The sequence below is a fragment of the Strigops habroptila genome, chromosome 4 (genome assembly GCF_004027225.2).
Source record: "Strigops habroptila isolate Jane chromosome 4, bStrHab1.2.pri, whole genome shotgun sequence".
Taxonomy (NCBI): domain Eukaryota; kingdom Metazoa; phylum Chordata; class Aves; order Psittaciformes; family Psittacidae; genus Strigops; species Strigops habroptila.
Window position 1 is genome coordinate 84970923 of NC_046358.1, and position 16628 is coordinate 84987550.

The window sequence follows — 16628 nt, forward strand, 5'->3', positions numbered from 1 at the left end:
AGTGTCCCTGTACCCGCTGCAACTTATTTTCAATAAAGACTTAAAAACCCAATAGAAGCGGCCTGGAAAAAACCTGTGGTCATCTTTTATTTCATCAGGTGAGCACAAGGAACAAGGGAAGTGCAGCTTGATCCTCTAGGAAAGGTACAGCCAGGGGGGAATAGTGTCTGCTGATAGAGAAATGAACTGGAAATCAAGGGAAGATGTGAGAGAAGCTCCCCTGAACTTCCCAACGCGAAGGAAGCGATGGGGAGCAGAGCTCTTGTCACACACTCATGCGTTTCATGCAGCCAAAGAACCCTCCCCAGCCTGTTTCGGGGCCCCTGTGCTGAACACAGCACGTCCAGGTATCCAAAACAGTCTTAAATTACCCAGAAAAGAAACCAAAAGCACTTTGCAGCAAGCAAAAAAAACCCAAGGATAAGGCAAGGAAAACCTCCTGCAGCTCTTGGAACGCTCCAAGCTCAATGTCATAGAAATGATGCTTAAGAAAAGCAGTGTTTTGTCACTAAAAATTACATAAATTAATCTCAGCTTTATTCCTACGTGTTAGAAAGAACTAAACCTGGTCTGGAGGGATGGGAGAGAGGCAGACACTGAGGTACAGCCACGGAGGGAGGGCTCCTGCCACCCGCTGCTGCTGGAGGAGGAACTTCAGGATTTAGGGATGCTGAGCAATGAAAGCAAAGCTGCTCCCGAGCGGTGGCACCAAGGCAGGGAGAGGCTGGACAAGTGATCCTCGGGTAGCACAGAGCACTGGAAGCAGAGAAATGCACTTGAAGGCACTGCAGATGAACACAGTGAGCGATCAGCAGCATTTAATGGCCCAACACGCTGTTGTCTGGAGCTCCCACCATTAATACAGCCAAGAAAGGAGGAACATGGCAGTCATTAAATAAAATCACGGTGAAGTGCTTTACAGGAGGTAAAGCCTCAACAATACTCTACATGCAGTGCTACAAAAGAAGATTCTGTAAAGAACAGGGTAGGTAAAAGGGCAGAGGCAACTCCTGATCTTCCCCTTCAGCTCAGCGCTCGGATCAGTCCCCTTCTTTGAGCAGCAGAATGGATCCTGGTTTCAGCCAGGAATGTTTTGCTCCTGTTGTTCACGTGGCTGTTGTGGACTTCTCACCAGCGAGAAGCATCTGTTCTGCCCCTTGGTGCCCCTGCCTGCCGTGATCCTTGTGGTCACACAAACAGCACAGAAAGAAAAGGATATTATAAAGGAAGCCACTTTTGTGTCTGTTCATTTCAGTAATTCACCATCTTCTCCCAGCCCCCCCAAAAAGAAAGAACCCCCCCAAACCAGATGCTCATTCCCCTATCGTGTCCCCTGCCAGTCTTCAGATCAGAGAGTATTTTCCCAGCTATTGCATGTTACAGGAGGAAGGTGGCCCCTTCCTGCCCACCCGGCGGTTGGAGCCTAATTCTACTCAGGCATTTTGGAAGCTCAGACTTTGGCTGTTCACCAGCTCCGGCGCAGTCCAGTGATCCCTTTGCATTTGTGGAGCACACCGAGGGCTCTCCAGCGGTGGTTCCCTGCGTGTGACTAATCCAGCACCGGCTCTCGGCCGCACTACACTGCCAAACCTCATCCCAAGGAGCACACCTCCACAGACAGAGCCTGCTTTATTGGTCACCGGGAAAAGCTAACTGATGATCCTGCTGATGGCTTGTAAGGACGGGAACTCCTCATCCTCCATATGCAAAGCTTTATGGGTGCCAACGTCCTGCTGAGTCAGCACTTGCTTACACGTCGGGCAGATGGAGCAGTCGAGCTCGGAGTTGGAGTCCGTTTGCCAAACGTTCTTTTTGTTCTTTTTGGGTTTGGTGGAGCTTTGTTTCTCTTTGATTCGGAAGTCGTTGTGAGCAGAGAGCAGCTCCTGCTGCTTCGCCGTGTCCGGCAGCAACACCAGCAGCTCCTTAAAGATCTTCCTGAAGTTCTCCCCAAGCAGCTCCCGGCAACTTTTGTAGTATTGTGCTGCAGAAATCAGACCCTTGGGTGGAAAGAGAACTGCATTAATGAGAGGACAGGAAACAAAAGGCATGGATATATAAGAATCCCAGCGGGATTCACTTCCTCGCACAGAGGAAGGTCCCAGAACCCGGAGGCTCCTGCTCACTCACCTGCCTGAACTGCCCAGAATGAGTTTTAAACTTATTGAACTTGGACTCATCGCTTTGCAGAAACTCTTTGATGGATTGTATGAGCTGAATGTTCCTTTGCTGGAAGTTTTCAGGTATCAGGTATGACCCGTGACAGGATTTTGGCCTGGAGTTGGAAAGACCAGAAGTGACTCTGACATTGCTTCATGCCATACAAACATATAAACATAATGTAGGTTCATGGGATCCCAGACTGGTTTGGGTTGAAGGGACCTTAAAGCTCCTCCAGTTCCAAGCCCTGCCACGGGCAGGGACACCTTCCACTAGAGCAGGTTGCTCCAAGCACATACACAAGATATCTGTTATACGGTTGTTCTCTTCCATGGGATGCATCCCCCTTCTCCACACAACTACACGTGCAATTGCTATTGGCAGCACGCAGCTGCCCTAACAGGACAATGAAATGCATCCTGTGGGAATACTGTATCAGCTTCCAGCTCTACCTGGAGAGAGTATTTAAAATGCAAGTTTAACACAGCCTTGAGTAGCTGCTTTGTAAGTGAGGATCACTAAAGAGATGTGAGCAACAAAGACTGCAGCACGAATAAAACCAAACAGATCAATGCAGGTGCCTGTATTAAACTCACACAGATGTTCCCCTTCCCTTTTCCCATAAGCTCATCTCTCTATCCCAGCAGAGACCAGCTCCTGGGAAGCTCAGAGCAATGAAGGCTTTTAGGGGTCACTAAGGAGAATGTGCTGCAGCACCTCACTTCTGGGATTCACACACAACCAGTGCAAAGGTTCAGAAACACCCCAAAGCTGAAGACAAATAAATCTAGAAGAGACTCAAGTCTGAGCTGCCCCATTGTGCAGGTTTTCAGTTCCTCAGATCTGCCTCCACACAAGGCCCGTGCTTCCTTTTCCACAGCTCTCCTGAATCCAGCCCACAGCAGCCACAGGACTCCCAAAGGGAATCACGAAGTGTTGGCCCGTGTCAGGACCTGCTTTGAATAACCCCCTCAAAGTGTTTCATGCGTTGTTTGAAGCCCACATAACGGAACAGAGACGTAATGTGTAAAGTAACTCTACCCCAGAGGGCTTCTACTTACTCTTTCAAAGATGTAGTGACAGGTTCAGAGATATTGGTGGATGGAATAACAGCAAAACCTGGAGGGGGTTTACTAACAGGCACCGACAGTCCCGGAGGCGGAGGAGGATTCTTTAATAGCACCACAGTGTTAAAGCCTACATGAGAGCAGAGAAAGGGCAAGAAGTTAGAGCATGTATCTGAGGCCCCCTCATACCACCATCTACAATCAACACCAGTGGGCTGGTGTACTCTGCAGAAGCACTAAGCACTGCAGGCACCTATATTGGAAGAAACCTGAAAAGTAGAGGTGGAAATCTGCTGCCTTAACAGTCAGGTCAAGGAGCACCTCACAGAGGCTGTTACTCTACAGAGAAAGTGCTTTAATTATTCATCGACATTTTCAATAGAAAATAATAAGAAAAACAACACTCAGACACAATGAAAAACACACTTTTGCATTATTAAAGTGACTCCAGAAGTCACCACAGCACGAGGCACTGTGTGTTGTAGCAGTACCTGCAGAGCAGCACAGCCAAAACAGCTACGCACCATCTCCTGATGTGCTGCTTTCGTTACAACCCTTGTAAGTCACGTTTGATGTTGTGTCACTCCACTTTTACACGATTATGGCACTGCTAAAAGCAAGGGCATTACATCTCTGCAAGCACAGAAGGAAGGTGACCGAGGAAGCCAAGTGACAAGTGCCAGCAGGCACCGGCCACAGGCAGAGATGCCCTTTGCCTGCAGGGGCTTCCAGCCTCGCTGGTGAAGCAGAGCAGCAGAGATGTGTGTCTGTCGTGACTCAGGAAGCAGTGACAGGTAAAGGCTGCTCATGTGTGAGCACCCCCACAGAACACACACCTGCAGCTGCATGGAGCACAGTCTCCCACCATTGCCACTGCTTCAACCATGATTCACAGAGGACATTCAAGCCCCTCTCTGTCCCCCAGGCTGCCTTTTTAACTTCAAAGCCTAACCTAGATGTGGTGGCAGAACTGCTCCTCACACAGAGCCAGGAGGAGCAGTTGGTATCTCATCCACATCCCACACTTCTCTCAGCTACCTCCAAGCAAAGCTGGCCGTGCCCTGCAGCACTTACCTGGTGGCGGGGGCATTCTAGCTGATCCTGAGCTCCCAAGAGCTGGGAAGTCTTCCTGAGGTAAAGGGCATTTGTTAGTCACTGTGGGCTTTTTAAGGCCAGGGGGCTCTTTGGGTGTGCTACAGACCACTGATGGTTTCTCTGAGTGACCATTCATGACGGTTGTGGGCCTGTCAGGGTTGTGAAGAGCAGAGGATGCATTTGAGGTCTGCTCTGCTTCTGGCAGCTTTTCAGCGGGTGCCCTGGGGAAGGCTGTGTCCTGTGACAGGCGTGGGGACGATGGCCTCTGCTTCTCAACCCCCACCTTCTTCTTCTTGCTCACTTTCGTAAAGGTTTGTGAGGTAGAAGCTGCCAGCAAGGACGACACATCAAACATGGTTGGTGTGTTTCTGATCTCCTGGGTTGTCAGGCCACTACCGCTGTCTTCATCGTCTGACTGAGAGAGCTTATTGCTCTTCTTACTTCCTTTAGTGCTATTCAAGGAGGAGGGTTTTTTGGCTATCTGATTTACACAGGGGTTACTAATGGCTTTGACCACATTCTTACTAGAACCATTGTTCCACGCAGACGTAATGTTAGTTACTGTTTTATTGTTAGGCCTCATTTTGGACACCAGAGCTGGAAAATCCTCCTCTTGGAAAGCTGTTTTCTTTGCAGTCGTGGTATAGGTCAAAGACATCCCAGAAGAGATGGTGGGTGCTGCAGAGGATGACAAGCTTGGGAAATCTTCCTCTTTAAGCTTAACCACTGCTGGCTGGGAAGAGCTGGAAGAGAGGAAAAGCATGTCCTGTTACACCAGTGCTGCAGAGACAGCACCACTTTGACAGGTAGAGCAAGCTCCAGACCTCTGCACCCCTCCTCAAACTATCACTTAGGGGGGCACAACTGACCCAACGTTACAGGATGCAAATGTGCTCAGGCTTATGTATGAACAGGGTCTGGAATGGGTGTCCTCCTGCTGTGTCACCAGGACCATCACAGCACATCTCACCTTGACCACAGCTGGGCACAGAGGCATGTTTAAGCTGCCACATCCTGCACAGACACTTCTAATCATCACCCCTTTCAGAAGAGGATGAATTTTAAGTCCTTCAAGATAAGCTACAGAGTTACAATGGCTGGAATGGAGAACATCATTGAGAACATCCCTGAAATTGCACCACCAAAAGATCAAGCCATGAACGGAAACAACAACTGGTGGCATTCATGTGGGTGACCAGCACCCACAGCTCGAGGCAGAAGGGGACCAGGGCAGGGGGGAAGCATTTGTGGTTTAAGTGATGTGTAAAATTCCTCTCTCCAGAAGTGCACACCACCAGGAAGTTTCTAAACCTGCTTTCTCCTGGCTGCCCACACTTACCCTTGTAGAGGTCCTGCTGCTGATCCGATGGCTGGAAAGTCATCCTGGCTTAAAGCACCATTAGCAGCTGCTTCTTTTGGAACATGGACAAAAAGAGCAAAGAGACATTTTCAACTCCAATCCATTCACTTCAGAGTGGAGGCTATCAATGAACATGACAGCAGCATTAACAACTCCTATTTTCAGCAGCTGGTGATGTCATTAACTGTGACATTCCAAAGGAACCATTTCAATCTGTGCATCGCCACTTCCTTCAATTAACTGCGTTCACCATTGTGTCACCCTGCCCTGGCTGCAGCTTTCATGCTACTTAACATGAGCAAACATCAACCAAGCACTTTGTGAGGGAACCTTCTACAGACCTGGATGCCATTGCCCCAGCAGCCTGCCCCTCAGCTCTGCCAGCGGTGAGCACTCAGCTGCCTGCACAGGGTCAGGATGTTCATCAGAGCCTCGGTGCTCCATCTGATGGATGCCAATGCTCCTTTGTTTGGAAAGCTGCTCCTTGGAGCAGCCCATCACACCTCTGCTGCACAGATGCCCAAGCTGCTCAGCAATTAGCTCCTGGGCAGTCATTTTATATCGAAACATAACTCATTCCCATTTAGATTTGCCTTAAAATCCAAATCCTGTGCTGTGGCCTGCAGATTGATAACATGCAGACGGCAGAGGCTGGATGTGCAGCTAGCAGTGATAACCTTGCCTCTCATCCCCAGCTGAGCTGCACCCATTAACCACAGAGCTCTCAGCAGCTCTCAGCCCATAACGAAAGCATATCATCTTTAAGTGAAATCCTGGTGTAGGAACAATAAACCAGTGGCAAATGGATTTGGAGCAACACTGATTATCAAAACACCACTGCCTCAAACTGGACATGGGTTCAGTTAAAGGTTTGCTTTCACCAGTTATAAACTCTTACTGGGAATAACTTGTTCTCAAAAAAGCAGAAACTCAGCTCAATCACCACAGTAAATCAGTTCTTATGTGCTAGAGTAGGAAATGGCAGTTCTTATTATATCGATTTGGATGGAACATCACACATACTGTTGGACATTAATTGCATCTACCCAGCTCCACTTCAAGTATAACCTGCTGCAGGAATCCCAGCCCACTTGGACACATTCCACCACAATTCCATGCTGTTGGATTAAAGCTCTGCATTGCTCTATCCACATCTACCAGCTTTAGAGAACCCTGCACGGCACCTCCTGCTTTCACCAGGCTGATCTCCAGACCCGTCCCGCTGCACAACATGTTCCACACTAACCTGTAGCATCGTTTGAAGACTTTGGCACACGTTTGGAGCTGAGCTCAGAATCCCTCACGTCCTCCTTTCTACCTCTGCTGCTGCTGTCCTCCTTGTCTTCCACCCGTTTCTTCTCTTCTTGCCGTTTAGCTGCCACAGAGGCCCTGACTGCGGCTGCAACGTCTCTGTCCTCCTCCTCCCTGCAGGACAGGGCAGGTTTGCTCGGTCAGACAGTAAGGATTATCAAGCTCACTCCAGCTCTCACCTCTCCAATGACTGTCCCTGCTCTTTTGCTGTCACCTTCAGAGAAGGCTCAAACAATCCCACTCACTCCAATAACCCTGGCACCGATGGGTGAGACAGGCAGCGCTCACCCCCTGGATTTACAAGCTTCTATGTGTGCTAATAACAATCCAGGCCAGAAGAAACAGGGGTGAACTGGGAGAGACAGTACATGGGGACACCCACCTCTCCCATTCATTTTCAAACACATGAAATCATACTTGTAGGCCACAGTAACTCTTTGAAACATGGTTTGTCAGGAACTCTCAACACATGCACCGATCCACATGTGACACCAACATACAAATGTTTAGAGATGGACTTTTTCCCCCAGTGAAATCACTAGTAATGGGCCAGCTGAGTCTCCAACCAGGAAAAGAAGACTGGATGTGCATTTTGTATAAAGCACAAAGTAAATCCACTTGGGAGCAAGCACGTAGTCAGCACTCAGGCTTAGACTGAAAGCTAGTTCTACTCTCAGCTAAGGATTCGATAGGGAGGCCTTTGAATTTTGTGCTCACTCCCTTCCTACTGGTGCACCCAAACACTGTTAATGGGTAAGTAAAACACACTAAGCAACGATACAACACGGTGCTACTCACCTCTTGTACCTCCAGCTGCCTCTTCTGTTCTGCTGACTTCCTCGGCCACCCAACCTGGCTGACCTCCCTTGCCTGTTGTACCTGTCAACCTCTTCATAGTCCTCTCCACTTACAACACCTGAACAGGAGGGATGGTTGATCACTCAGTTATTTCTCTGGGCGTAAAAGTTATTAATCTGGGCATTAACTCAGTTATTAATCAGGGCATTACACCCTACCTGAAAAAAGCAGAATGACACCAGTACAAACAAGTCTATCCTGATTTCTTTCTGATGAGTAAGTAGTCTGTATAACCTTTAGGATTGCTGCATTAGAATACATTTTGCATTATATGGATTCATGCATTGTAACCTGTGAGGTGAGTTTAGAGTAAGTGTGGGTTTATGCAGCTCCCTCTCTACATACAGTTCCACACAGAACAGAGTAGTTACAGTTCCACACAGAACAGAAGTTATGTACCTCTTGGTCTCTGCACTCCTAAGCGGATACGCTGCTCTGGCCTCATGCTCTACGTTCATCACTAGTTTGTGTTAAATGTAACATAAGTCACTCATATAATTACAAATTCAAGCAGGAAGTCAGCAATTTTCCTAAAATTATGTATCTTCATTAAATCCACACAAAGGGGAAAAAAATTGCAACGATTCAGGTAGGAAGAGACCTCTGGGTGTCATCTGCTCCCTCCCCTTGCTCGAAGCAAGGCCCGCTCTGACACTACATGAGGTTGCCAAGGGCCCTGTCAAGCTCATCTTCAAGGACCAACTCTGCAACCTCTCAGGGCGCTGTTCCAGCACTTGCCCACCCTCTTTGTACAGAAACCTCCACCAGATGTTCTCGAAAACCCCTCAAAGCAGCAAGAACAAACATGTTCCCATCCACCTCATCCCCACTCACCCTCGTTCCTCCTCTGGTGCCGAGGAGTGTAGTTGAACTGCAGGTCTATCTGCCGGTTCTGCCTGGCCTCGGCCCTGTTCTTGCTGTGACAGGCTGTTTTGTGAGCTTTGTAGTCTATCTCGGTGCGGAAGGCGTGGGTGAACTGCTCCGTGCTGCACCGGCCCTCCTCGCAGAGGAAGTGCTTCTCGCGGAAGTGCTCCCGGAGGTATTCGTAATCGCTGGGAAGAGAAGAGGCCGAGCTGCAACCTTCCCAATGCACTCTACTGATGCTCCATGGCCCCTCTTACGAGATGAGGACAAGCCATGGTGGTTGGTTCTTTCGTTATTCCCTGGCAAGCTTTCAACTAGAACCACTTGGGTGAAGTCAACACAGACCCTAACGCATGATCCCAGATGTTAAACTGAACCTACTGGCCGATACTCATCGCATCCAGCTGCATGTGTTTCATGCAAGTGAACTTACTTCTATCTGGTTTGCATTGAACTCTGGAGCATTAGAGTCAACGCACTAAGAGAGCTGCAGCTATCTGCTGTCATGCTGCAAAACGCAGCTTTTTCTGTTTAATATTAACAAAGAGAACTTGAAAACATGAATAGACAGAAAGTGATTACTCTGCTGTTGGTTTGAGGAACAAAAGAGACTGCAGCCAACCTGCACATTCCAGCACTATGTCTTGGAGCATTGCTTCCCCCCAAATCCAACGCAGATCCAAGCAATTTCCCCTCAACATTTAAGCTGCAGGAAGAGGAATCGGCTCTTGCACGCACCTGTAGTATTCCTGAGCACCATCGGAGTCACAGAAATGACAGAAATAATGATCTCTCCTGAGGTGTTTCAGTAACTCGTCGTTATCCAGGTAACGTTCATCACAGAATTTACACAGGGGGTGCCCCCGGTGGGAGGTGTCATCAGGATCCCCATGGATCCGATGGCGGGCCAGGTCCTTTCGGGAATACCATTTCCGTTCATACGTAAAGATCTGGAGAAATATATATACAACATGTGTTACTTCTTGGGAACAGAGAGCTAACTGGAACAAGCTGGGTTGTGCACAACCTGTTTGCTTGCAGGAGGGGAAGATTTCCTTCCGAAAGATGCAATTTGCCAACCAACACCTAAAGTTTTCAGGGAATAGGAAACAAAACTCAAGTGATAGATCCAGATTCAATCCAACTTGCTTTTCAGTTTGAACACTGGCAACTGATCTGATTCATCTTTTCCCCTTTCACATTTCTTTTGGTGTATTAACATAATGCAGCAAACTAAATTATAATCTCTGGTGGGGAAAACATCCTAAATATGTCTTTATGAGCATGCAGTGCTTTGCATACTTGAACTAAAAAAGCCCATAAACCACAAGTGAGCTCTTTTACTTCCCTCACATGGCAACTACCCCAAGATAGTTACATGCAAAGGATACAGTGAGCAAACTTTGTGTTATAAGCCAACCTTCTGTCCCTACCAACACATGAGCTATTTTGGTAGGAAGGGTTCTGAAGATGCCAGAAAGATCAAGACAGCCTTGAGAACAGAACCTCCTTTATCTCGTGCCTGGACAAGGACTGGTGACTTGCTCTGGGAAAAGCTTTGTTTGGCTTTGCTCAAGTTGAAGAGCTTCTTTTCAGTGGGAACTATGGAACTTTTCATCTGTGAAACAAGAGTCTCTGCAACGCTCTGGAATTAAAACAAGCTCTAATATTGTTGGTGAGTTCTCAATGACAAACGTGTTCTGACAGTGGTGGCTGCTTCAGGTGCCTCTGGAAACACCCCAGCACCTGAGCTCTAAGGACACTGCAACCCAAAGGATGGGTCTTGCCCTCCCCTGAGCACTTCCCTTGAAATAACTCCAGTGACTCCACAACCACAGGAAAGAGGCAAATCAATCCACTGAAAAATAACCCTGGTCAACCTGATCGTTTCTGGTTCCTGTCCCTTCTAACTGTAAGCTACAGCTCAGCTCTGGCATAAAGCAACCGTGGCACTGCAGGGTAAAGGCACTTCCCTGAGCTGATATTGAATTGGTTTCAGAGACAGCACACAAACCCGTGTGTAATGAGTTCTAAAAATATGCATTCATGCATTAAATTCCCTCCTACCACAATAAGGAATGCTGACAGCTATTAGGCACAGAGGTGACCAGCCCAGAATCCATTTAGCAGTAGCTGCCGATTCTCTCTGATGTGTAATTCAGAAGCACAAAACCTACTCTAGGTTCCACCCTAGTGGAATTCTGACTTTCAGACTGTGAAAAAGCATCACCTGATGATATAACACCAGCCCTTCCCAGGGAAATTTGGGTGGGATTAAGAAAAAGAAGGAAGGATGCTGATGGTGATGGTAGGATGAGTAGTTTTAAGGCTCAACACACATTGTCTTTTCAGCCATTGACAACCCAACTTTCCTGTAGCTGTTTTATCTTCAGCAGGTTGAAAATACATTTAAAGCAGCCCCTGGCCATGTTCCGTGTGTGTACATCAAACACAGAGACCTCAAGTGCAATCAACAGCGAGTTTCATGTCCCAGTCAAGCCAACAAGATACAGGAAATTTGCTCTGAACAAATAAATGAAACAATGAAATAGAATTATCTTTCATGAAAGCAGCGAGATGGATTCTCATCCTGCACAGCATCCAACTGTACATGCCACATTGGCTTTGACCTGAGAGATAAATCCATCATTCCACGGTGCATTCTGCTTCCTGAACTGGCACCAAATACTTTCTCCAGTTACAGTTTTAGCTCCTAAAGTTGTGACAAGTATAAATTAACAGGCATCAAATCTCTACTGTTAAGAGTTGCAATGAAGTCTGCCTACGAGTCAGGATTAACTTCCCATCAGAACACTGGGGTTTGGTATTTATATGCTGTGGAGAGGAGCCAACATCAGAAGGTTTTGAATATGGTTGGGTTTAATTTAACATTCAACGCATTGAGAACCTCCAGACCTTCTTCATTAATCAGGTTATGGAAGAAGAGAAACATAAACCAAAGCAACTGGCCTCACTGCAGGCAGACAAAGGAAACTTTGGGTGCTGTTCAGCCATTCCCTTCTTCCCAACCCCAAAGGACTCTTGCAGGTTGTACATGGAAGCAGCCCTCCTTTCCATGGGTTAAAACATAGAACTAACTCACCTTTAAGTGTTTAACACAGAGTTTGCAACAGAAGAGTTCATGCTGCTTCCTCATGTGCTGTTCCAGATCTGCAAAGGTGTTGAACGGCTTCACGTCTGGACACAAAGAGCATTTGTGCTGCAGCAGCTTCCTAAGGGACAAGAAAGATTTCCTAAAAATGATCCAATTCCCTCTCAGCAACCCAATACCTGTCTCGAAACCCACATGTTCCCTCCGTGGCAGAGGCTGTGTTTTCACAGCTCCCCAGCAATCTGTGATGAGGTTAGCGGCCCGCTCATTCCAGGAATCCTCTGTCACACATGAGGAACAGAAGAGAACAGAACCAAATTACACACAGGCTTGAGCTGTAAGAGAAGAGCTGGGTGGTCACAGGGGAAGTAGCACACTGCCACTGTGCCACATCCGTGCAACGAGCCCTGGCTTAAAGTGAAGATTCAGCTGATAGATGCAACATTCAAATTACCCTTTCTACTGGCAGAAGCTGAAGAATACAGTGGGGAGAGATGAAGAATCGTAATAGAAAAGGAGGGGGGGAACAAACAAAAACCCCACAGTGACTCCCACCAAGAGCTGAGGTCGCAGCACTGGGCCCAGTGGCAGAACCCACTCCCTTGCACTGGCAGGGGGTTGGAACTGGAGGAGCTTTAAGGTCCCTTCCAACCCAAACCAGTCTGGGATTCCATGATTCTAACAGCAATTCAGGCTCCACTGATTTCCACAGCAGCCATGCAAGGCATGAGAAGCCTTTCAGCAAGTTTGCTGTTGCTAAAGTAGCAAAAAGCAATTTTTTTTGACAGAGCAACGTGTCAGTGAATCCAACACTCCAGCCCTGAGGAGCTGCTCCCTTTGTCACCCATGGAACTGAGCGTTCCCACTGACTGTGCCTCTCCAGCCTCTTGTCCCTGTGCTGCGTGTCACCACCAGCCACTCCAGTGCCACAAAACAAACCCACACTGTTCTATACAGCACACGTTTGCTGCCACGTAATGCAGATAAGAACATGCTGCTGCAGGGACAGGTTACAGAAAGGCTTCCAGGACTCACCTGTACAGTGCATAAACATCTCCATCTGTAAAATAAATGTCATAGTTCTTCTCATGCTGCAGCTGGTTAAGTGCTATTGTAGAGAAGGACGTCAGCTTCCGTCCGAAGACGACCTGCAGAACAGGCAGCACAGGATCAGAGGGAGCACAGGGGGGCTGCAGCCTTTGGGAGCAGGATAAACCCCTCAGCACAAACTCTCTGTCAGGGAACTCGCTGCAGCCTGGAGCTTGGATGACACTTGGAAAGCTTTGGGTGAGCCCAAGTCACCACCCCCCAGGGACTGTCCCCCCGCTGCTGTCAGCAAAGCCACCGTGACTGCTCCTTATCAACTTCCAGCAAAGGAGCCAGCTTCCACAAAAGTGGATTGGACTGGGCTGGGCTTTGGATTTTGAACCACTTTTATGGTAGGTTTTGCTACTACAGTTGTGCTGAGAGGAAATATCTTTGACCAGTTCAAGCCCTTCTGCAGCGAGCACTGTCAGGAGCTCCTCACTGAGCTCCCCCCCGCCTGGTGACAGGAGATCACACAGGAACCTACAGTGTGTAAGTGAGGAGTGACATTACTCAGGGGCTGACGGGGAAACCACTGCTCCTTCTTCCCTTAACTACCAGGAAAGCAAGAAACAAAACACTACGTCACTTCCCAAATTATCCGTACCACTGACATGGTTTAACTCAAGCTGGCAACTAAGCACCATTGCCCTGCACTGGTGAGGTGGGGGAGAGGATCAGAAAAGACCCCGTGGGTCAAGGTAAGGACAGTTTAATAATTGAAATAAAGAAGAATAGAAGTGAGATAACAAAAAGAAAGAGGAATCAAACCCAAGATGGACAAGTGATGCACAGTACAGCTGCTTTCCACCCACTGACTGATGCCCCAAGCAGCGATCAGTCGCCCCCAGTCAACTCCCCCCAGTTTCTATACTGGGCCTGATGTGCTGTGGTACGGAATATCCCTTTGGCTAGTTCATGTCAGGTGTCCTGGCTCTGTTCCCCCCTGGTTCTTGTGCCCCTCCTCACTGGCAGAATATGAGAGACCGAAAAGTCCTTGATCAGGGTAAGCAACAACTAAACCATCTGTGTGTTATCAGCGTTGTTCCCAGACTAAGCCCAAACACAGCTCTAGGAATTCCACGAACTCTATCCCAGGACAACAACATACCCCTCCAGAGGGGACCTGCTCGCTCACAGCTGCTCCCACAGACCCCACACAGCTCAGGTCTCACGCTGCAGCCGTTACAGTAGCTCACCCTTCCTCCAGAGCTGCTGATCTGCTCCCGTGCACATTCCCACTTTGGGAACTGCTGGCATAGCAGCAGCAGTGCTGACAGAGCTGGAATTACCTGCAGCAGCTCAGAAAGGCTGAGACACGGATACAGGATGCATCTTTCAGTCCTTACAGTAACCACTGTAAGACTAGACATACTTACGACCTTAACAAAAGCATCCAGTTGTACAACATACGCATAGTTTAGTTGTTAAATCACTCCTCTGCCCTCGTTGGGGTGAAACACCATGGAATAAGCCTTTTGTGTCTGGTTTTGTGGGGTTTTTTTAAAAGCTTACTTTACAGTTGGGCTACTTTTAAGGTAACCAAGTCAAAAACATGCACCCAACTTACTGAAACATCCAGCTTCAAATAGCGAGAAGGCAAGTTTCAGTTTGCTGGATAAAGGACAACTAAGTGTAACTCCAACTCTTTAACCGAATCTCATTTGCAGTTGGAATGGATTGCTGAAAAGTAGATTTTACCACTGGAATCCAACAGAGTTTCCTACAGCAGTTCCAAGAACAAGCTCACACACCTCCACAAGCAGCACCCTGACAGCTCCTCCCAGCCTGAGCCGAGCGCACGGCAGTTTACAGGTCAACACGTAATCCTTCCTCACGTCACTGCAACAATCCTGCAGCCCTGAAAGCACCTATTACCATAACAGGTATATCCTGCTCTCTCCTCCATCACAGCCTCTGCTCATCTTCATCCTTACATCTCCTTTGGACACTGCTGTGACTTCACCCACTCGGGCTACGCTGCTCTGTACAACACCACTGAGACTTGGTAGTGTTGTTCCCTGCCTCTGCCAACTCCACACACACTGTGCAAACTAAAAGACCTGATTTTAGGTCCTAGAGATACATTCAGTTCGTTTAATAGCAGTTTTGAGGGGATTTATACACCCCGGTATCTTTTATTTCTTTCCTTGGGGCAGAGGGTGAGCAGAGAGAACAGTGTTATATCAGCACTTAGAGACAATGGGGGGAAAAGAGCAAAGCCAGCAGAAATGACCTCTCAGTCCATTATAACAACAGGATCACTTTGAACAGTTCATAAAGGAGGGGAAAGATGGTTCAACGAACCAAAGTTCAGGCACGGATCACAGCACTATCGCCCAAGTGAAAAGCTCTCCAGATTACTAGTCCCTGCACCACCCTGAGACAAGCAGGTCTGAGGATGACGAGCAACCTCACACCTTGTTCCTTCCTCAGACGGGAGAAGCAGAGCAGCAGCTCCTCAGAGGATGAGCAGAGAAAAAACTACTTTCATGAGTATCTTGCTGTACTCAGAGGCTACTCAGAGCCAGCAAGCTCAGCTTAAAACCACATCGACCTTTCTGGCCTCCATAAAGCCTGAGGATCTTCAGCACGGACCTGAAGGGATCTTCAGTCCCTCCAACCACCTGAACACCACAAGCAGCAGCCAAAGCAAACAGCTTAGCTGGGGAGGGGTTAAGCCCCACTTCCCCTGATGTATTTGGGTTATTCCTTTTCCTAAACCACCTCAGTGTGTTTCTCTCAGCGCCGGGACCAACTCTTTTCCTCCTAAAAGGGTTTTCTCCACATTACTTCTACAAAACCCAACTCGCACACGAGGATTCGCTTTACTCTTAAACAACTTCCCTTCACGCTGCTCAGCGCTGACTCCTCGGCTCCATCCACACCCAGTCACCGCACGGGAGGGACTCCCCTGCGCCGGGCGCGGGGCCGGGAGGAGCGCAGGAATCCACCGGGAACACGGTGACCGCGGGGAAAGCCCTTTTCCAGCGCAGGCCAGCAGGGACCGGGGCGAGCCCTGACCGGACACAACGCGCGTTGTTCCCAGAGCCTCGCAGGGAGCCGGGGGTTGGGCTGGGTGACACAGCCACCCGGGATCACGCAACGGCAGCTCCGCAGAGCGGAACAAACAACTCAATAACCCTTTTAAACGCTGTTTCCTTCATGTTCTGCCCCCGATCCCACCCCGACCCCTCCGAGCGGGCGGGGAGCGGCGCCGGCAGCGGATAAACGCGGCACGCTCCGGGTCGGACACCCCCCCCGCCCCGCTCCACGCTCCCCTCGGTCCGTTCTAGAGCTGCCGGTGCCCCGGCTCCGCTGCCCACCGCGCCCGGCCGCGGCCGCCTCACCTGGGCCAGCTCCTCCCGGCACACGGCGCAGTACCGCACGCCGCAGAGAGCCCGCATCCGCACGGAGCAGCGGTAGCAGATGGGGTGTTCGCAGCGGCCCAGCGCCACCACGTCCAGCTCCCCGCAGCACAGCACGCACGGCCCCTCCGCCGGGCCCGCCGAGGCGGCCATGGCGGCGCCGACCCGCCGCGGCCTAGGCCCCGCACCGCCTAGCAACCGCCCGCACCATCGAGAGGCGCGCCTAGAGCGCCGCCCGGCTCGCCACCATAGAGACGCGCTCCCTTCGCCACCCTTGGCTGAGCAGAGAGTCTCCGCCTAGAGCGCCGCCTCGCTCCCCTCGGCCGGTAGGTCGCCACTCCTCCTGACGT

The 16628-nt window shown here is 49.4% G+C and overlaps 1 protein-coding gene across 2 annotated transcripts; it reads right to left on the reverse strand.

Moving 5' to 3' along the window:
- Positions 1-61: 61 nt before the first annotated feature.
- Positions 62-16603, reverse strand: ZNF598 (zinc finger protein 598, E3 ubiquitin ligase). Of its 2 annotated transcripts, none has more exons than XM_030485100.1 (12): positions 16261-16603; positions 12860-12972; positions 11816-11945; positions 9451-9662; positions 8683-8900; positions 7789-7906; positions 6926-7104; positions 5659-5728; positions 4299-5062; positions 3219-3354; positions 2128-2272; positions 62-1997 (listed from the first exon to the last, which is right to left on the reverse strand). In XM_030485100.1, the coding sequence occupies exons 1-12, from the start codon at positions 16429-16431 to the stop codon at positions 1650-1652; spliced, it is 2604 nt and encodes an 867-aa protein (XP_030340960.1). In that variant the 5' UTR covers positions 16432-16603; the 3' UTR covers positions 62-1649. The 2 variants fall into 2 exon arrangements, with proteins under 2 accessions (XP_030340960.1, XP_030340959.1); XM_030485099.1 differs by having other exon boundaries at positions 5659-5731.
- Between the last annotated feature and the right edge of the window lie 25 nt (positions 16604-16628).

Excerpts from the sequence above, each read along its gene's own strand:
- ZNF598 (XM_030485099.1), bottom strand. The coding sequence starts at position 16,431 with ATGGCCGCCTCGGCGGGCCCGGCGGAGGGGCCGTGCGTGCTGTGCTGC. Across the intron at positions 9,663-11,815 it reads TCTGTGTTAAACACTTAAAG|ATCTTTACGTATGAACGGAA; the intron begins GTGAGTTAGTTC and ends ATATTTCTCCAG. Across the intron at positions 1,998-2,127 it reads ATTCTGGGCAGTTCAGGCAG|GGTCTGATTTCTGCAGCACA; the intron begins GTGAGTGAGCAG and ends TTTCCACCCAAG.